At 43.5% G+C, this 18,257-nt stretch overlaps 1 protein-coding gene across 1 annotated transcript; it reads right to left on the bottom strand.

The window, feature by feature from the left end:
- Window positions 1–2,977: 2,977 nt before the first annotated feature.
- Window positions 2,978–15,771, bottom strand: fdx1b (ferredoxin 1b). The gene is made up of 4 exons (XM_067997110.1): window positions 15,510–15,771; window positions 6,329–6,453; window positions 5,357–5,486; window positions 2,978–3,291 (listed from the first exon to the last, which is right to left on the bottom strand). The coding sequence occupies exons 1-4, from the start codon at window positions 15,686–15,688 to the stop codon at window positions 3,180–3,182; spliced, it is 546 nt and encodes a 181-aa protein (XP_067853211.1). The 5' UTR covers window positions 15,689–15,771; the 3' UTR covers window positions 2,978–3,179.
- Between the last annotated feature and the right edge of the window lie 2,486 nt (window positions 15,772–18,257).

The following is an 18,257-nucleotide window of genomic DNA, read 5'->3' on the forward strand; positions in this document are numbered from 1 at the left end:
TTTACATCCATATCCAGATAAATTTAGAATGAAGATTATTTCAGCCACAAGCCCAGCTGTTAAAGGTAGCATCATACAGCTCAGCAGGTCCTAGGTTCAATTTTTATTTTTTTATTTTTTTTATTCGTTCACGGGATGTGGGCGTCGCTGGCAAGGCCGGCATTTATTGCCCATCCCTAATTGCCCTTGAGAAGGTGGTGGTGAGCCGCCTTCTTGAACCGCTGCAGTCCGTGTGGTGACGGTTTTCCCACAGTGCTGTTAGGAAGGGAGTTCCAGGATTTTGACCCAGCGACAATGAAGGAACGGCGATATATTTCCAAGTCGGGATGGTGTGTGACTTGGAGGGGAACGTGCAGGTGGTGTTGTTCCCATGCGCCTGCTGCCCTTGTCCTTCTAGGTGGTAGAGGTCGCGGGTTTGGGAGGTGCTGTCGAAGAAGCCTTGGCGAGTTGCTGCAGTGCATCCTGTGGATGGTGCACACTACAGCCACAGTGCGCCGGTGGTGAAGGGAGTGAATGTTTAGGGTGGTGGATGGGGTGCCAATCAAGCGGGCTGCTTTATCTTGGATGGTGTCGAGCTTCTTGAGTGTTGTTGGAGCTGCACTCATCCAGGCAAGTGGAGAGTATTCCATCACACTCCTGACTTGTGCCTTGTAGATGGTGGAAAGGCTTTGGGGAGTCAGGAGGTGAGTCACTCGCCGCAGAATACCCAGCCTCTGACCTGCTCTCGTAGCCACAGTATTTATATGGCTGGTCCAGTTAAGTTTCTGGTCAATGGTGACCCCCAGGATGTTGATGGTGGGGGATTCGGCGATGGTAATGCCGTTGAATGTCAAGGGGAGGTGGTTAGACTCTCTCTTGTTGGAGATGGTCATTGCCTGGCACTTATCTGGCACGAATGTTACTTGCCACTTATCAGCCCAAGCCTGGATGTTGTCCAGGTCTTGCTGCATGCAGGCTCGGACTGCTTCATTATCTGAGGGGTTGCGAATGGAACTGAACACTGTGCAGTCATCAGCGAACATCCCCATTTCTGACCTTATGATGGAGGGATGGTCATTGATGAAGCAGCTGAAGATGGTTGGGCCGAGGACACTGCCCTGAGGAACTCCTGCAGCAATGCCCTGGGGCTGAGATGCTTGGCCTCCAACAACCACTACCATCTTCCTTTGTGCTAGGTATGACTCCAGCCACTGGAGAGTTTTCCCCCTGATTCCCATTGACTTCAATTTTACTAGGGCTCCTTGGTGCCACACTCGGTCAAATGCTGCCTTGATGTCAAGGGCAGTCACTCTCACCTCACCTCTGGAATTCAGCTCTTTTGTCCATGTTTGGACCAAGGCTGTAATGAGGTCTGGAGCCGAGTGGTCCTGGCGGAACCCAAACTGAGCATCGGTGAGCAGGTTATTGTGAGTAAGTGCCGCTTGATAGCACTGTCGACGACACCTTCCATCACTTTGCTGATGATTGAGAGTAGACTGATGGGGCGGTAATTGGCCGGATTGGATTTGTCCTGCGTTTTGTGGACAGGACATACCTGGGCAATTTTCCACATTGTCGGGTGGATGCCAGTGTTGTAGCTGTACTGGAACAGCTTGGCTAGAGGCGCAGCTAGTTCTGGAGCACAAGTCTTCAGCACTACAGCTGGGATGTTGTCGGGGCCCATAGCCTTTGCTGTATCCAGTGCACTCAGCCGTTTCTTGATATCACGTGGAGTGAATCGAATTGGCCGAAGTCAATGCTAAGATAGCTGATCCCTCCTGCATAAAAATTGGGTACTAATGGTACCTTTAGGGTCCCTAAGCTAGGGAGTGGGAAAAATCAGCTCGCTTTCCTCGTTACTGTCCAGTGACTCCTGGCAGAACATAAACACCCAAACTGGCCACGATACAAAGCTTCAGAAAAGGAGGGACAATTGAGGTTGGTAAAGTGTCCAAAGTTTTCTCTTAAAATCTCCTTGATGTCTGAGTAGGGGATGCAGTAAATCATAGAAGTGAGAAAGAGCCAAGCCTTGTGGGATCCGTGCTACATATAAGGTACTAAGTGGGGGAGGGGTGTGAGAAGCATAGAATGAGAACAGTGACTGTCACTGGAGGCACAGAATCAGCTTTTGACCCACTGCACTCAAGTCACAGATGAATTGCAAGACAAAACTCCAGTCACGTTTATAACTTGCTGTCACTGTCTCCCATTGAATGAATTGGACCTATGATGTACAGAGTTATCATATAACAATGTTTTCTTTAGGCACTAAATTGTGTGGTGGTTTAGACACTAACCTTTCAGCTCTGGGATCTGGGCTCAAAGCCATTTCAGACTGATGGGATGAATGTTTCCTTTGAAGATTGCTGTGAAATGAGTTTGGGCCATCTCAGCCCACACCACAGAACTACACCTAATTAGTTACTTATGTGGCAATCTCTTTTCCAAGGTCACAGAATAGCTGCTGTGGGACCTGGAAATAAGAGGGGGGGTTGGGACCGTGCAACCCGTGCAATTGCACAGGGGCCTGTGCGGATCCAGTGAAAGGTAATAGCTGATCCCTGATCATTTTGTCAACTATTTTTGTATTACCTATTGCAAACATGCCTTTTCACAATCATACGAGTGCGGATTTGACGCCAGATTAGGTAGTATTTAGTATTATTGTCTATTAAATTGTGGGGGCCCCAACCCGAACCTTTGCATGGGGCCCCTGCAAGGCAAATGCTGTTCCTGGTGGAAATAATAATATTGGTGCAGTAGGGGGTGTTCTTCTGCGATTATGGCTGGGATTTGGAAGCTTTACCCTGCATCTAACTTGAGCTATATAGCTTGACTTGTGGATGCTTGATGTTGATACTGGGTGCAGAAGGGGACAGTGTTTTACTCCCCAGCATTTACATCCATCGCATTGAGCACAAACTTTACAAAAAGAAACAGTAAATTTCTCCAACACCAACAGGCACTTTTCTTACTGAGCTTAGTCTACTGTACTTCGTTATGAAGTCAATATCAAACCAGTTTAATGTTTAACCATTACCAGTCCCATCCATCACTGATATCTTCATTAGCAATACCACAGTTAGTCTTTACTGAGAACTAGTTAAAGTTTCTTAATATAATGTGATGTAGTTTTGTGTCTTCTATAGCAGGAGTAGGACTTGTTACTGAGATATGTTGACATTGTAAAATGTGCCGCATCACTGCCCTTTTGCACCGACTGCTCTTCTGACATTGGACAGCTCCTTTGGTACCTTCACAGTTATTCCATCCAAAGACTTCTTTAGACAAATTTGACAACCCAGACGGGACCTGGAAATGAAAATGGTCAGTGCTGTGAGAACATTTTAAAAAATATTTTCTAATTTTTTTCCCAGTTTTCATCCCTTGTGGAATGAGGTATTTATTGTTGTGGTTACTAAGGTTCAATTAATTTTTATCACCAGCAAAGAACTCAAACCATGATTATCCCAAATGATTTTGCCCCTTGTCCAGTTTTGGATTTGGCAAAAGGCTGTAATTCTGGGAGAATTGGTGCCTAGCCTTAGGGACAGTTATACTTTGAGTTAGGTATATCTAGATTTTATCTAAAGCAAAAGTGCAAAGATTGATCTTAAAGCAGAAATAATTTCATGCCTACAATGTCTGCTCTAAAATGCTGAAGGTTGTATCTCATTTAAAATAAAAGCTTCTAATCTTTACATGGCCAAATGAATCACAAAGCAAACATTCTGGTTAGGGTTGTTCTGCAGGTTTCAGAACAACCTACACATTTATCAGAGTTACATACTGGAGGATATCGGGTGCTGTGGAATCTTATGACCTTCAGGAGAAAAGGAAACGTAGAAAAGCGGATCACTATTCTCTTAATCATGGGAAGAACCAAAATGAGCATATTAACTACTGTTTACCATTTATGTTTAGACATCTCCTCACAATAATTGCAGTGGATGTACAATAAGTAGGATATTGAGATAGTAATAGCGCAGCACCAGGTTCAATTTGCTCACATGAAAGACTTCACTCACATCTGTGGTCCCTGTGATGCAATCAGATCAAGTAGACCCAGTTAGGCTCCAGACACTGGCATTTTGCTGCTTTCAGTTTACTGAGAGGGTGTTACTTGAATGAGTCAGACAGTTTTCTTCCATGTAGAAGCTCTTGTCTATTGACATTCCCTTTGAAATAGTACTGCAGAGATAGTTTCAAAATCCCTCAACTGTCATTGAACTTTAATACTAGTTGAAAGGACAAGGGTGAACTTTGCCTGCTAATATAGCCTAAAGCAGCACATATGATGGTCCCAATTTCTATTTTTTTATGCTTATCAAGGTGGGGGATGTTCGTGCTAGGGAACAAAACACTTTGCATTTCATACAGCTGGTGTCAGCATCGAGTACTCCCAGCTCAGTTTTAGCATGAGCTAAATGTACAGTGAAGCCCCTTCTGCTTTGTCCCACCTCTTAGGAGCACCACACACCACATCAGTATGACATTTTTTCATTTCGCACATCAGCCATCCTGTGGTCTTTCTCAGTGACATGGCCTGTAAGCAACAAATGCTCTTCATGTGCTGGAAGACATATCAAAGCACTTAATGTCAGAAGGAGAAAACAATGGATGCTGAACAAGATGGGAAAGGGAAAAATGAAGAGGACAACTGAGAACTCATGGAGTCACCGAGGAATCCGGGGTGACTGTGTCCTTGCCATTTTCTGGTAGATTGCACTGGACTCCCATCGAAATTAACCTACAGGAAACACAGGGCCATTCTTTTAGTTTGTTTTCTCTATAGCTCCCTGAATGACTCAGGAGGTAAAAGCTATAAAAAAACAAAAGATTCTAGATTCAACTCCCAGTCTGTGTTGAGCTAGCTGATCAGTTGGCAGGTAGAGGTATTTACTTCAATACCCTTGGCCTCAGGAGAGGTAAAACAAATTCAGCTTGTGTTCTTGCTGAATCATTTAAGAAGCAAAGAGTCAGATACTGTGATGAGGGCACTGTAGCTTTTATCTGAATGGATGAGCTAAATGGCCTTCCTCAACCAAAATGATCTTATGATTCTGATGGAAAAATGTGTGGATGTCAGTTGAGGTCAGTGTCAGGCTCAGCTATGATCCCTCTGTGGTTAAATTGTGTGCTGACACTCATTGTCTGGGCTCACATATGAAGAACAACTACCTGGGTAAAGTACTGGGCACCTATCAAACCCCATGAAGCCACCCTTCAGTGCCTTTGGTGGTGGGGGTGTGGGGTGGGGTGGGGGGTGGGGGGTGAATTGTAAAAAAAAACATTGTAGTTGAAAGGGATTTGACAGCATTTATACACAATAGATTCACAGCTAGAACACACTCTTGATTGGAAAAGCATTTCTCACGTGTTAGACAGTCCAAAGGCTAAACCCAACATGTCCAATTCTTCATCTGTGACCTCATCCAAATTCTCAAAAATCTCCTTGTCAAAGATTAGGTGGCATGTTGAACAAGCCAGGGTTCCTTCACATGCACCTGTAGTAATAACAAAAGTTAGACTTCTTTTGCTGTCTTCCCATCTTCTCTCCTGAAGGCTCTGATCTTGCTACGGTATAGTTCCACGGGCACTGGCAGCCCTCCAGTACCTCACCAGAGTGACCTTTTTCCATCCATGAGCCTGAACAATAAATGTCAACAGGCTATTTGATTATGGACAGCATCACAGCCAAGCCTGATTCTGACCTCACCTGCCATCCACACAGGCATACTATGGGACACTGGATGGCGATCGGGAGGTGGAACCCTGGCCAATGTCCTGAGGGCAATGTATGCAGCTGTAAGTAAGCAGCTGTCACAGGTACCAGGAAGGTTGCTAGATCAATTCCAAGTCTCTGCTGAGGGTGGCTGTTGCGTCACTACAATTGGACGCTATCTCCTCTGCTAATGGGGGAGGAGGGATGGAGATCAACAAGGTTCCTGCCCCTAATCACTATCAGGAAGCACTTGTTCACACAAAGAATGATTAACAACTGAAATGGTTTTCCAGGTAGGGTAGTAGAGTCATCCAAGGGGCAGTTATGAGAGATAAGCTAGATGGGCTGAAATGTCTCCTTCATCTGAACTTTTCTTTGTGATGCACCCCATGGTAGGATGCTTATGGCAATTCACTGCTAATGCTCACGGTAGAATAGTCACTTAGGCAAGGTACTGGAGGGCGACTGTTGCCTGTGGAACCGTATCTCAGCAAAAATAAGCGTCTTCAGAGCAGGAGAAGAGAAAAGTACATGACGTACAGCTTTGAAAACTACACACACAACTGACTGAGATATGAATACAAGTAATGTATGAGAGTGATATTCTGCATTTTGGACACTCACCAAATCCATCAATGTCTAAGTTGTGGTTCATCACTACATCAAGCATACTTTCACCCTCCTTTGCCACTGCGGTTAACTTTTTATTATTTCGATTGATGAAGTGCACTATCACTTTATCATCTGACCTGTTGGAGCATTAAACAAGAAAACAATTAAATCTCTAGTAGAATCATAGCTAAATGTTGTACTGAGCAATTAATTTAAATTCTACAATTACAGGGAACATTTTAAAGTACAGAAAGAGAAAAGGACATTCACTCCATCAAGCCCATTCTTCCCACAGACCCTTATACAATCATCCCGAGCATGGACTCTAGCCCACCCATTAAATCTTCTGAGGATATGTTCGGAGGAATTCTTCCAGCTCTGCCAAAGGCAAATGAAGCAAAACTCCAGGGTACTTATCTTTCCTTGCCTCCTACGTGATACATCCTTGACCAGTTGCCATGCTTGGCATGGCATTCCATGGTTCCAGCAACTCAAAAACACTCAAGTTCAATGTAACAGTCAATCATCACTATTTGTACTTATCCCTTTAACCCTCAGTCCCAGCTCTTGTTTATAGGTTTAGTTGACACAGCATTAACTGCTTTGCCTGGGAAAATCTTACAAATATCCAGAAAAACAGAATTCCTTTCTATTCTCAAGTCTTGCTTGAGGTTTCATAGAATCATACAGCACAGAAGGAGGCCATTCTGCCCATCGTGTCTGTGCCGGCTCTTTGAAAGAGCTATCCAATTAGTCCCATTACCCTGCTCATTCCCCATAGCCCTGCAAATTTCTCCTTTTCAAGTATACATCCAATTCTCTTTTGAAAGTTACTATTGAATCTGTTTCCACCACCTTTTCAGGTAGTACATTCCAGATCGTAACAACTCGCTGTGTAAAAAAAAAAAATTCTCCTCATTTCCCCTTTGGATTTTTTGTCAATTATCTTAAATCTGTATCCTCTGGTTACCGACCCTCCTGTCAGTGGAAACAGTTTCTCCCCATTTACTCTATCAAAACCCCTCATAATTTTGAACACCTCTACCAAATCTCCCCTTAACCTTCTCTGCTCTAAGGAGAACAATCCCAGCTTCTCTAGTCTCTCCACATAACTTAAGTCCCTCATCCCTGGTACCATTCTGGTAAATCTCCTCTGCACCCTCTCCAAGGCATTGACATCCTGTTAGCTTTATAGTCCTGTGCTCTAGATCCACACTCAAAGTCCAAATTAAATTATCTGCTTGAATTGCCATTATCCAATCCTTTCAGCATTTTAAAAACTAGCATCGCGGAATCACAGGAACAGGCCATTCAGTGTCTGTGCTGGTGTTTTTCTCCATTTGATCCACATAGATCTAATCCCACTCTCCTGTTTGCCTTTTGTACTCTTTAACATTCCTCTTTTTCAAGAAACGATCTAATTCCCTTTTGAAAGAAATTATTGGCCTAGAAATTTGGGCGCGCCCGTTTTTGGATTGATCCCTTTGCCTGAAAGGTGAAGTCTGATGCGCCCCTGATATTGGGCCTCAGACCTCAATAAAATCAAGCCAGCAAGGCACTATGAGCGTTGCAGCGGCTCAAAGGGCCTGTTCAGGGGATTGGTGCCCGGGAGGCTGGAGAAATTGGAGGCTTAGGGAGATCGCACACCTGGGGGTGGGAGATAGATCGTGGGCCCAGGGGGGAGATAGTCCAAGAGGGTTACATAAAGTGTAACTGTTGCGATTTTGTATTTTTACTCTAAATATATTTCTTTGGCTCAGTATCTCAGACTACTCCCATAGACAAGACCTCATCCTTATGACCTAGAGTGTGCCTTTACCTATCTACCCAATATGAAGGTAGTTTGTAGTGAGCCCAGAGATCGAATAGAAAAGCCTGGATACTGCATTTTGGCTACTGGTTATATCATGTTCCCTCATTTGATTTTCCTCAACTTCACTAGACCATGACCCTGGTTAGACCGCATCTGGAGTACTGTAAGCAGTTCTGGGCACCGCACCTTCGGAAGGACATATTGGCCTTGGAGAGAGTGCAGCGTAGGTTTACTAGAATATTAAGTTATGAGGAGAGATTACACAAATTGGGGTTGTATTCTCTGGAGTTTCGAAGGTTAAGGGGTAATCTGATCGAAGTTTATAAGATATTAAGGGGAACAGATAGGGCGGAAAGAGTGAAACTATTTCCGCTGGTTGGGGATTCTAGGAGTAGGGGGCACAGTCTAAAAATTAGAGCCAGACCTTTCAGGAACAAGATTAGAAAACATTTCTACACACAAAGGGTGGTAGAAGTTTGGAACTCTCTTCCGCAAACGGCAATTGATACTAGCTCAATTGCTAAATTTAAATCTGAGATAGATAGCTTTTTGGCAACCAAAGATATTAAGGGATATGGGCCAAAGGCGGGTATATGGAGTTAGATCACAGATCAGCCATGATCTTATCAAATGGCGGAGCAGGCACGAGGGGCTGAATGGCCTACTCCTGTTCCTATGTTCCTATGTCTTAGGCTATAGTCTGCCAAACAGATTTATTAACCAATAAATGGATAAGTGACCAGAAGTAATGGCACGCTGTAGATTTACAATAGTTACAGGCCTAACTATTCCTCTTTGGAAAGTAGGAAAAATAACGAACAGGCACGTCTGCTGCGCTAAAGTGCAATACTCTCCTTTACATTGTGAATTTTTGCTGCCCATTCACAGAGCTTCTCTGGCCTATCAATCTCTTTCTGACAGACGTTGAACCAGACAGGCTGAGAAATACTTTTTAAAAATTAGATCGGGACAAACTAAATTCAAGTAGGTCAAAAAGAGCAACCAATCAAACATGTACGCAAATAAAACCCACAAGGTGTTTGGTTTTAAATTCAATGTTTGGCTCTCCCTCGGATGCCTGGCTAGATACAATCTCTATATTCTGGGGCTATTGCATCAAAACAAGTTGGTCCATTTTCTGGGAGTGAACCTGGTTATTAATCTAATTTGTACCATGACATATAGAGAAAGAAGCCAATGTATATGATACAATTTTGTCACAGCAGTGCCATACTTTTCCCCCAGGAGAGACCAGCCATCTACGCACAGATTAGGAAATTAGCCTGGAATGCTCCTGTGTGTATGGCTTAGTACAACAGTATGTACACCCATCAGGGGGGCTACTGATGAGTGTAGTTAAGATAGTGTCAATTATTGCACGTCATTAGAAAATAGGAGCAGACAGGCATGCGAGACGAAGGCTAAGGGTGAAGGTGAACTGTATCATCAGTGTAAGGACAACTTTTAGCTCTTCATCATGAGTTATGTTTTGAAGTTTGTCCTTGTATCCTGATAAGTTTCATATCAAAATCAAGACCCACAGTTCAATATCTGCAAGGTTGCTTGTAAGATATATTGGTGACTCATGTAAAATTTGGCCAGGCAATACATAATCAGTCAAAGAAATGTGTCATGGTCATTATGTCCTTCGCATATAAATCAACATCAGATTGATAAAAGCAGTTTAGAAGAAACTGTACAGTTTAAAATATTTTTAGTATTAACCGATTTATATAGCAATATGGATTTTTATTGTGCCAGTTTTCTCCTCTGCTGAAGACACTGTGTCCTTGCTGAAGTATAATTCAGTGGGCACCCTCCAGTACCCCACCAAAGTGACCATTATTCATGTGTGAGCCCAGAAAGTGAGTGTTGGCAAGTAAAACTTGAGCACACAATCTAGGCTAACTCCAATGCAGACTAAGGGAATTCTGCTGTGTCAGAGATGCCATCCTTTGAATGAGATGTTATACCAAGATCTCATTTGCTTGTTCTGGTGGCTTAAGTGGACACTAAAAATCTCATGGTGCTATTTGTAGCAGGGCAGAGAGTTCTTCTGGTGTCCTGGTCAATATTTCCCCCTCAACTAACATCATTAGAAAAACAGAATAACTGGTCATTCAGGTCATTGCTGCTTGTGGAATCATGACAGAATCATGATGATGCAGAATGACAGCCACGTTTGCCTACATAGCAACAGTCACTGCACTTCAAAGAAATCCATTGTATGTGAAGTCCTTTCAGCATTTCTGAGAGACATGAAAAGGTGCTATATAAATGTAAATCTGTCTTTCTTTCTTTACTTTCTCTTAACTATGAAAGTTTGAAAAATACAAAAATACAAATGTAAGCACTTCTGACAAGTCACAAGACAATAATTGACACCATCTTACCAACACTCATAAGTATAGTTAAATAGACCGAAATGGAAAGTTTTCTCTATCTCTGGAACTTTTTATATAAAATTTAAACTCCACCCTGTAAGTGGAGAAATTTGTAAGATTTATTATGGGATGTTAACGCTGTGCCAAATCACTTGCCTGGTGAGGAGAAATAAATAAACACACAGCTTTTTTGGTTCTGTCACTCATGCACTTGTTTAACAGAAAAACATTGTCACCCACTATTAATTCAGTAGCAGTTTTGGCTCCAATTTATAGATAAAAATATCATTACTCCAGAAAATGCTGGATAATCAGGTATCTGTTTGTCTGTTTACTGAATATCGGCATAATGCAGGGGAATCCCTTCCAGGGGTTAAAGAAATTGGTGGATAATTGAGAATCACCCAATTTAGCCTGAAATGGAGAGTTCTGACTGGTCAATTTAGATCCCAGCATTTGCAGATAAGAGCATTCTTGAAAATAAAATGCTGACAGCTGACCTCCTGGACTTAGAGCAAAGTATCAGAGCTTCATGGATAGTAAATTCTACCAGATACTCGAATTCGGAAGACTAAATAATCAGTGAAAAACACTCAATTGCATTACACAAAATTAAGCTCTGACTCTCCTGAAAACTCTGTCAGGCAGTCAACAGTGCAGATAATAGGAGTGTGGATTCTGGAGGCTCCAAACCATGTGAGAAAAATGCTAAATAATTAAAACTGAAACAGCCAAAAGTAAATTAGGTGAAAATTATTTTTTAAGACAGGGACTTTGTTTTACAAATCACTAGAGACGCAGTCTATTAATCATTTCTTGGATTGCCACAATAAAATTGCCAGTCTAATAAATCAAACAAAATTTTCAAAAAAATCTACTAGCTCTGTGATACACATGACCCACTGCACTGTTTCCAAAGACTGGATATCGGACAAGTAGTCTGACAACATGACAAAATGAAGAGGATTCTTAAGGTCTGTTACTCAGTGGCTTTGTGCAATATGATTTTATAGACTAGTTAGCTGAGGATATACTATGTTAGATGATTACTACAATAAAACAATGTACATTGATCTATTGTTCCTTATAAATAAATTTTGCTTACACATAGTTAGGAGATCATAGAACCCACTTCCACCTCGGGCACTGGTAGTTCACGTTATTTAATGTTTTTGCAGTAGGGATTAATTTGGCTCGGTAACTTCTGTACCTAAATAATAGATCCAGACTTGTGAGTCTTGGGGCAGAGCCCAGGACATAAAAATGGAAACAAATAATACCAGCGTAACACCGTGTGCAGGAAGCTTCTAATAATCTATAGAGCCAATCCAACGTGTAGTTTATTATTGCTCCGGTCTGCACAGAAACTGATATTTCACTGCCTCTTGATTCTTAATGGGGTAACTATAGGACACTGCACTTTAAAATCATTAACAGATCTCTGAAGCGTCTCTGACATTCAGTGATAATCAACAATTTTGTGAATGAATGTACCTTACTTTAAAAACACATCTCTTGTTCAACTCGATTTATTTTTTAAATGTTTGTGGTGATATTTTTAATGAATTTAGATTGCAAAATACCGTTTTCCATATTGACAATTGATCTATAAATAGAGTGAAACTTGAAGAGGAGTGATCAGAGTATTTAAAAACATAACATTTTAAAAAAAATTTCCCTCATATCAAATTTTTAAAAATTTGTTCTCAGGATGTGTGCAACACCAGTAAAACCACATTTATTGCCCTTCACTAGCAACTGAGTGGCTGGCTAGGCCATTTCAGAGGACATTAAGAGGCAACCACATAATGGAACTCGCCCAAAAATGATCAGATTTTATTAAATTCAATTTAAACTCACAACCGCTGGATTACTGGTCTATTACCATAATCACTATATTACCATTTCCCTTTTTCAGTGTACACAATATAATCTGGCATTGATTACAAATTTCAAATGCCCACAACACACACACACACACACACACACACACAGTCAGCTATTCTACCATGACAGCCACATTCTCCAAACACCTCACAAGACTCTCACCAACACACTTCACTCTTTCTTGCAGGAGAAGGTGACTCACAGCAGCGGGCAACAGGCTACCACTGGAGGAGGAATAGTCTATCTGCACACCCTCTCCCCGTTTGAAGACAGTGTCCTGGCCATCATGGGAAGTGGCAAAGTGTAAGCCGTGGCCACTAACAATGCTGGAGGAGACGCCGCACAGGGTTTCTTTATACCTAATCCTCTTTTACTCTTCTGACTTCTCCATCACCCCACACACTCTGCATGACAAGCTGCAGATGTGTTGAACATCCACTTCTTTCTCTCTGCTCTCCCTCACACAAGAAACTAATCCTTGTCCCTCTGTTTCATTTCAGCTGCTGAGAATGTCGAAATTCCTCAGCGAACTGCGAGATGTTGCTAATGTCACCTATTGCAGCCTGAAAGGAGCCTGTGGCATAGAGGTTAAGGGCAATGGTGACCTTGACAACCAAAGGCAGTGTTGTCCATGCCCTGGTTAGAGGCTGGAGTTGTGGCTACAGCAGGTGACATTGCTCGGTGACAGCCTCTTTGGTGAAGTGAAGGCGCCTCATACATTGCTCTTTAGTTAAGTTGAGGTAGGAGAAGTGCTACCTGAAGACCCTCTCTGGATATGGCTTCCTGTGCAGTTCACTCCTCCTTCTCCTCCTCCCTCTTCTGGCAGCTACTCCTGCTCTGTGGTGTCTTCCTTGCTCCTCCCCCAAATCCTCTATTCCTAAAAGCAGTCCTACCAGACGCAAATAACCCTCACAAAAAAGTGGACGGTCCAGTCAAAACTGGATGGGTGGCAAGCAGACCCAGCACCTCCACAACCTGACCCCATCTCCACACCAGTGTTTAATACCAGACCCAGCAACCCCACAACCTGACACCATCTCAGGATACGGGGTATGTCATTTAGAACTGAGATGAGGAGAAATTTCTTCACTCAGAGGGTGGTGAACCTGTGGAATTCTCTACCACAGAAGGCAGTGGAGGCCAAGTCATTTGAGCAGATAGCTATATTTCTTAATGCTAAAGGGATCAAAGGATATGGGGAAAAAGCGGGAACAGGGTACTGAGTTAGACAGTCAGCCATGATCATTTTGAATGGCGGAGCAGGACCGAAGGGCCGAATGGCCTACTCTTGCTCCTATTTTCTATGATTCTACACCAGTGTTTATTACCAGACCCAGCACCCCCACAACCTGACCCCATCTCCACACCAGTGCTTAATACCAGACCAAGCACCCCCACAACCTGACCCCATCTCCACACCAGTGTTTAATACCAGACCCAGCACCTCCACAACCTGACCCCACTGCAGCAAGCAGTTAGGAAGGCGAATGGTATGTTGGCGTTCATTGCAAAAGGATTTGAGTACAGGAACGGGGATGTCTTACTGCAGTTGTACAGGGCCTTGGTGAGACCACATCTGGAGTATTGTGTACAGTTTTGGTCTCCTTATCTGAGGAAGGATGTCCTTGCCATGGAGGGAGTGCAACGAAGGTTTACTAGACTGATTCCTTGGATGGCAGGACTGACGTATGAGGAGAGATTGGATCGACTAGGCCTATATTCACTAGAGTTTAGAAGAATGAGAGGTGATCTCATCAAAAATTATAAAATTTTAACAGGACTAGACAGACTAGATGCAGGGAGGATGTTAACGATGGATAGGGAATCCATAATCAGGGGTCACAGTCTCAGGATACGGGTTATGCCATTTAGAACCGAGATGAGGAGAAATTTCTTCACTAAGTGGGTGGTGAACCTATGGAATTCTCTACCACAGAAGGCAGTGGAGGCCAAGTCATTAAATATATTCAAGAAGGAGATAGATATATTTCTTAATGCTAAAGGGATCAAGGAATATGGGGAAAAAGCGGGAACAGGGTACTGAGTTAGACGATCAGCCATGATAATTTTGAATGGCAGAGCAGGCCCAAAGGGCCATACCAGTGTTTATTACCAGACCCAGCACCCCGACAACCTGACCCCATCTCCACACCAGTGCTTAATACCAGACCCAGCACCTCCACAACCAGACCCCATCTCCACACCAGTGTTTAATACCAGACCGAGCACCCTCACAACCTGACCCCATCTCCACACCAGTGTTTATTACCAGACCCAGCACCTCCACAAACTGACCCCATCTCCACACCAGTGTTTATTACCAGACCCAGCACCTCCACAACCTGACCCCATCTCCACACCAGTGTTTATTACCAGACCCAGCACCTCCACAACCTGACCCCATCTCCACACCAGTGTTTAATACCAGACCCAGCACCTCCACAACCTGACCCCATCTCCACACCAGTGTTTAATACCAGACCAAGAACCTCCACAACCTGACCCCATCTCCACACCAGTGTTTATTACCAGACCCAGCACCTCCACAACCTGACCCCATCTCCACACCAGTATTTAATACCAGACCCAGCACCTCCACAACCTGACCCCATCTCCACACCAGTATTTAATACCAGACCCAGCAACCCCACGACCTGACCCCATCTCCACACCAGTGTTTAATACCAGACCCAGCAGCTCCACAACCTGACCCCATCTCCACACCAGTGTTTAATACCAGACCCAGCACCCCCACAACCTGATCCCATCTCCACACCAGTGTTTAATATCAGACCCAGCACCTCCACACCTGACCCCATCTCCACACCAGTGTTTAATACCAGACCCAGCACCTCCACACCTGACCCCATCTCCACACCAGTGTTTAATACCAGACCCAGCACCCCCACAACCTGACCCCATCTCCACACCAGTATTTAATACCAGACCCAGCACCTCCACAACCTGACCCCATCTCCACATCAGTACTTAATAGGAGGATAGACTTGCTAACAGAAATCTCATCCTGTGCTAGGGTTATATACAGCCTAATGTTTCCATTTTAGTTTCTGTTTATTCTGTTTGAAAAACAACTGGAATCTTGTCTCACCTGTTGCCCTCAGATATGTTACTGGAGAACCCAGTTGACAAGCTGAAGGCTGTTTTCTGTAGATTCACAGCAGGCTGACAAACTTCAAATCTTTTAAATGCAGAAGCTCTGAACCGCCGCGCTCGCCCACAAAGCAATCCACACAGGGATTGTAACTTAGAAACACCACGAACCATCATATTCACAAGTGTTAGTGAGTTTGCTGTTGCTATACTAGACTGGCTATGGATCCTTTCACTTGTGACTTGTTATGAGTGCAGATAAGCTTACATAATAACCCTGAAAAAGGGGGTTGGACCACTTAGATATGCTCCAAGGTTATAAAGTGTAGCAATTGTAATAGTTTTGTTCTTCCCTCCATCATGCTGTCATTCTGTGCTGTTGCCAAAGTCAGATAAGTAAAAGAAAAAAGTACTGAATGTTGTAAATCTGATGTGAAAACAGAAAATGCTGGAAATGCACACCAGATCTGTAAAGAAAAAAAATACAGATTAATGCTTCAAGTAGAGATGCTTTATCTGAAAAATTCTGAGTTCTGATTGGGAGTGTGCATCCAAAACATTAAAACATCATTTTTCTTTCAGATTCAGACAGGTCTGTATTTACAACATTATCTATTTTGATTTGAACTAAATAAAAACTGTATGTGGAAGCCATGAAGATTTCAGCTTAGATTTTAAGTTATTATACAAAAGGTAAGTAATTACATGGGGCACAATTTTAAAAGGGAAAAACAAATGGGTTGGGGATGGGGGGGCAATCCAAATCGCTGTTTTTTGGGAGCAGGCAGACATCCCGGCTGGAACCAGCATATTCTTGAATGAGACTCAGGCAAATCTGTGTGCGTGCGTACAGCAGTCACCAGGAAGTCCTGCCCCCACTTAAATCCGGCGGGCTGATAATTAAAGGAGCAAATGTAGGTATTGGATAGTTAAAAAGATTTTAACATTGCCTGAGCGGCTTTCCCATGGCTTCCGATTGACGCCTGGTTAAACCAGGCAGGAAGGGCCAAATCAGTGAAAAATAAACTAAATGATTTAAATAAAATTACATTTCCCATTGTTAACAAATTAAATAAATATACCTTAAAAAACAATGCTGCTTGGATCTCCCCCCACTCTGATCCTGATATCTGATGTCTCCACTCTAATCTTTGTTCCCGCCGCCCCCCTCCCCCCCCATTTCTATCCTAACTGCCGATGATGTCTCTTTCTACACCGCCCCACCCACCCCACCACCTCGGATGTGCAGCTCTTGTCGGCAGCCAGCCTGTCAATCAGGCTGACTGCCGGGTGCGAAACCTGGAAGAGGCTTTGATTGGCCTCATTAGGTTTGCGATGGCAGATCGCAACCCGCCTACCCAGAAGAATAAAATCTCAGCTTAAGTAGTAATGAAACAAGTGCTCTGCATACAGCCCAGAGTCAGAACCTATCAAAAGTAATGTTCAAGGTCAAGTCTCCAGACAACACAAGGCATCAGGCCAAACTCCAGCTCCTCCTGTCAACTGGCTGTGAAGAAAACTGAAAACCTGAAGGAAGATGAAGATTTGTTTAGAAATAGGACAGTTACACTTCAGTTTAAAAAGAGAAGATGCTGGAAATATGCAGCAGCTGCCAGCATCTGAAAAGAGAAAAAGACAGGTTAACATTTCAGTCAAAGATCTTTTTGTCAGAATACCTTTAGAATCCGTTTGAAATGTCATGCAGCCTTTTCTCTTTTCAGGTGCTGATAGTCCTGCTGTGTATTTCCAGTGTTCTGTCATTATGCCAGATTTACAGCATTTTTAAAAATCTCCTCTTCAATTTTGTTCCACACCAGTAGTGAGGGCATGTAGAAAGGCCAAGGGTGATACAAACACTCGAGCAGTGTCTCCTGGTACCTGGATACACATGGGCAGCTTCAAAGGTAAAACCTGGGTTCATGTTTCTAAAATTTCATTTTTATGTTCCCCTGAGAAGCAAGTCAGAAGTTTGAATGTCAGTTTCCAATTAAACAGAGCATCAGAGTTTTTAAGGTGAGTTATCCTGCGCATTAAGTCACTTGTGAGGAGTTCTTGCTATCCGATGTGTGCCTAGTGAAGGCACACTTCACAGTTGTCTAACGGGAAGTAAGCAGTTTTTGTGGGATAAAGTTGGCTCCAAGATGATTTTTTAAAATTCGTTCGATGTGGGTGTCGCTGGCAAGGCCAGCATTTATTGCACATCCTTAATTGCCCTTGAGAAAGTGGTGGTGAGCCGCCTTCTTGAACCACTGCAATCCGTGTAGTGAAGGTTCTCCCATAGTGCTGTTAGGTAGGGAGTTCCAAGATTTTGACCCAGCAACGATGAAGGAACAGCGATATATTTCCAAGTTGGGATGGTGTGTGACTTGGAGGGGAACGTGCAGCTGGTGTAGTTCCCATGTGCCTGCTGCCCTTGTCCTTCTAGGTGGTAGAGGTTGTGGGTTTGGGAGGTGCTGTCGAAGAAGCCTTGGTGAGTTGCTGCAGTGCATCCTGTGGATGGTACACACTGCAGCCACAGTGCGCCGGCAGTGAAGGGAATGAATGTTTAGGGCGGTGGATGGGGTGCCAATCAAGCGGGCTGCTTTGTCCTGGATGGTGTTGAGCTTCTTGAGTGTTGTTGGAGCTGCACTCATCCAAGCAAGTGGAGAGTATTTCATCACACTCCTGACTTGTGCCTTGTAGATGGTGGAAAGGCTGGCAGTAGATGGATGGTTGGCACCCAGTCGAACTTCCATGGCTAAATCAG

Source organism: Heptranchias perlo, chromosome 15, assembly GCF_035084215.1.
Source record: "Heptranchias perlo isolate sHepPer1 chromosome 15, sHepPer1.hap1, whole genome shotgun sequence".
NCBI lineage: Eukaryota > Metazoa > Chordata > Chondrichthyes > Hexanchiformes > Hexanchidae > Heptranchias > Heptranchias perlo.

Excerpts from the sequence above, each read along its gene's own strand:
- fdx1b (XM_067997110.1), bottom strand. The coding sequence starts at position 15,688 with ATGATGGTTCGTGGTGTTTCTAAGTTACAATCCCTGTGTGGATTGCTT. Across the intron at positions 6,454-15,509 it reads AACATATCTGAGGGCAACAG|GTCAGATGATAAAGTGATAG; the intron begins GTGAGACAAGAT and ends ATGCTCCAACAG. Across the intron at positions 5,487-6,328 it reads CTTAGACATTGATGGATTTG|GTGCATGTGAAGGAACCCTG; the intron begins GTGAGTGTCCAA and ends TTATTACTACAG.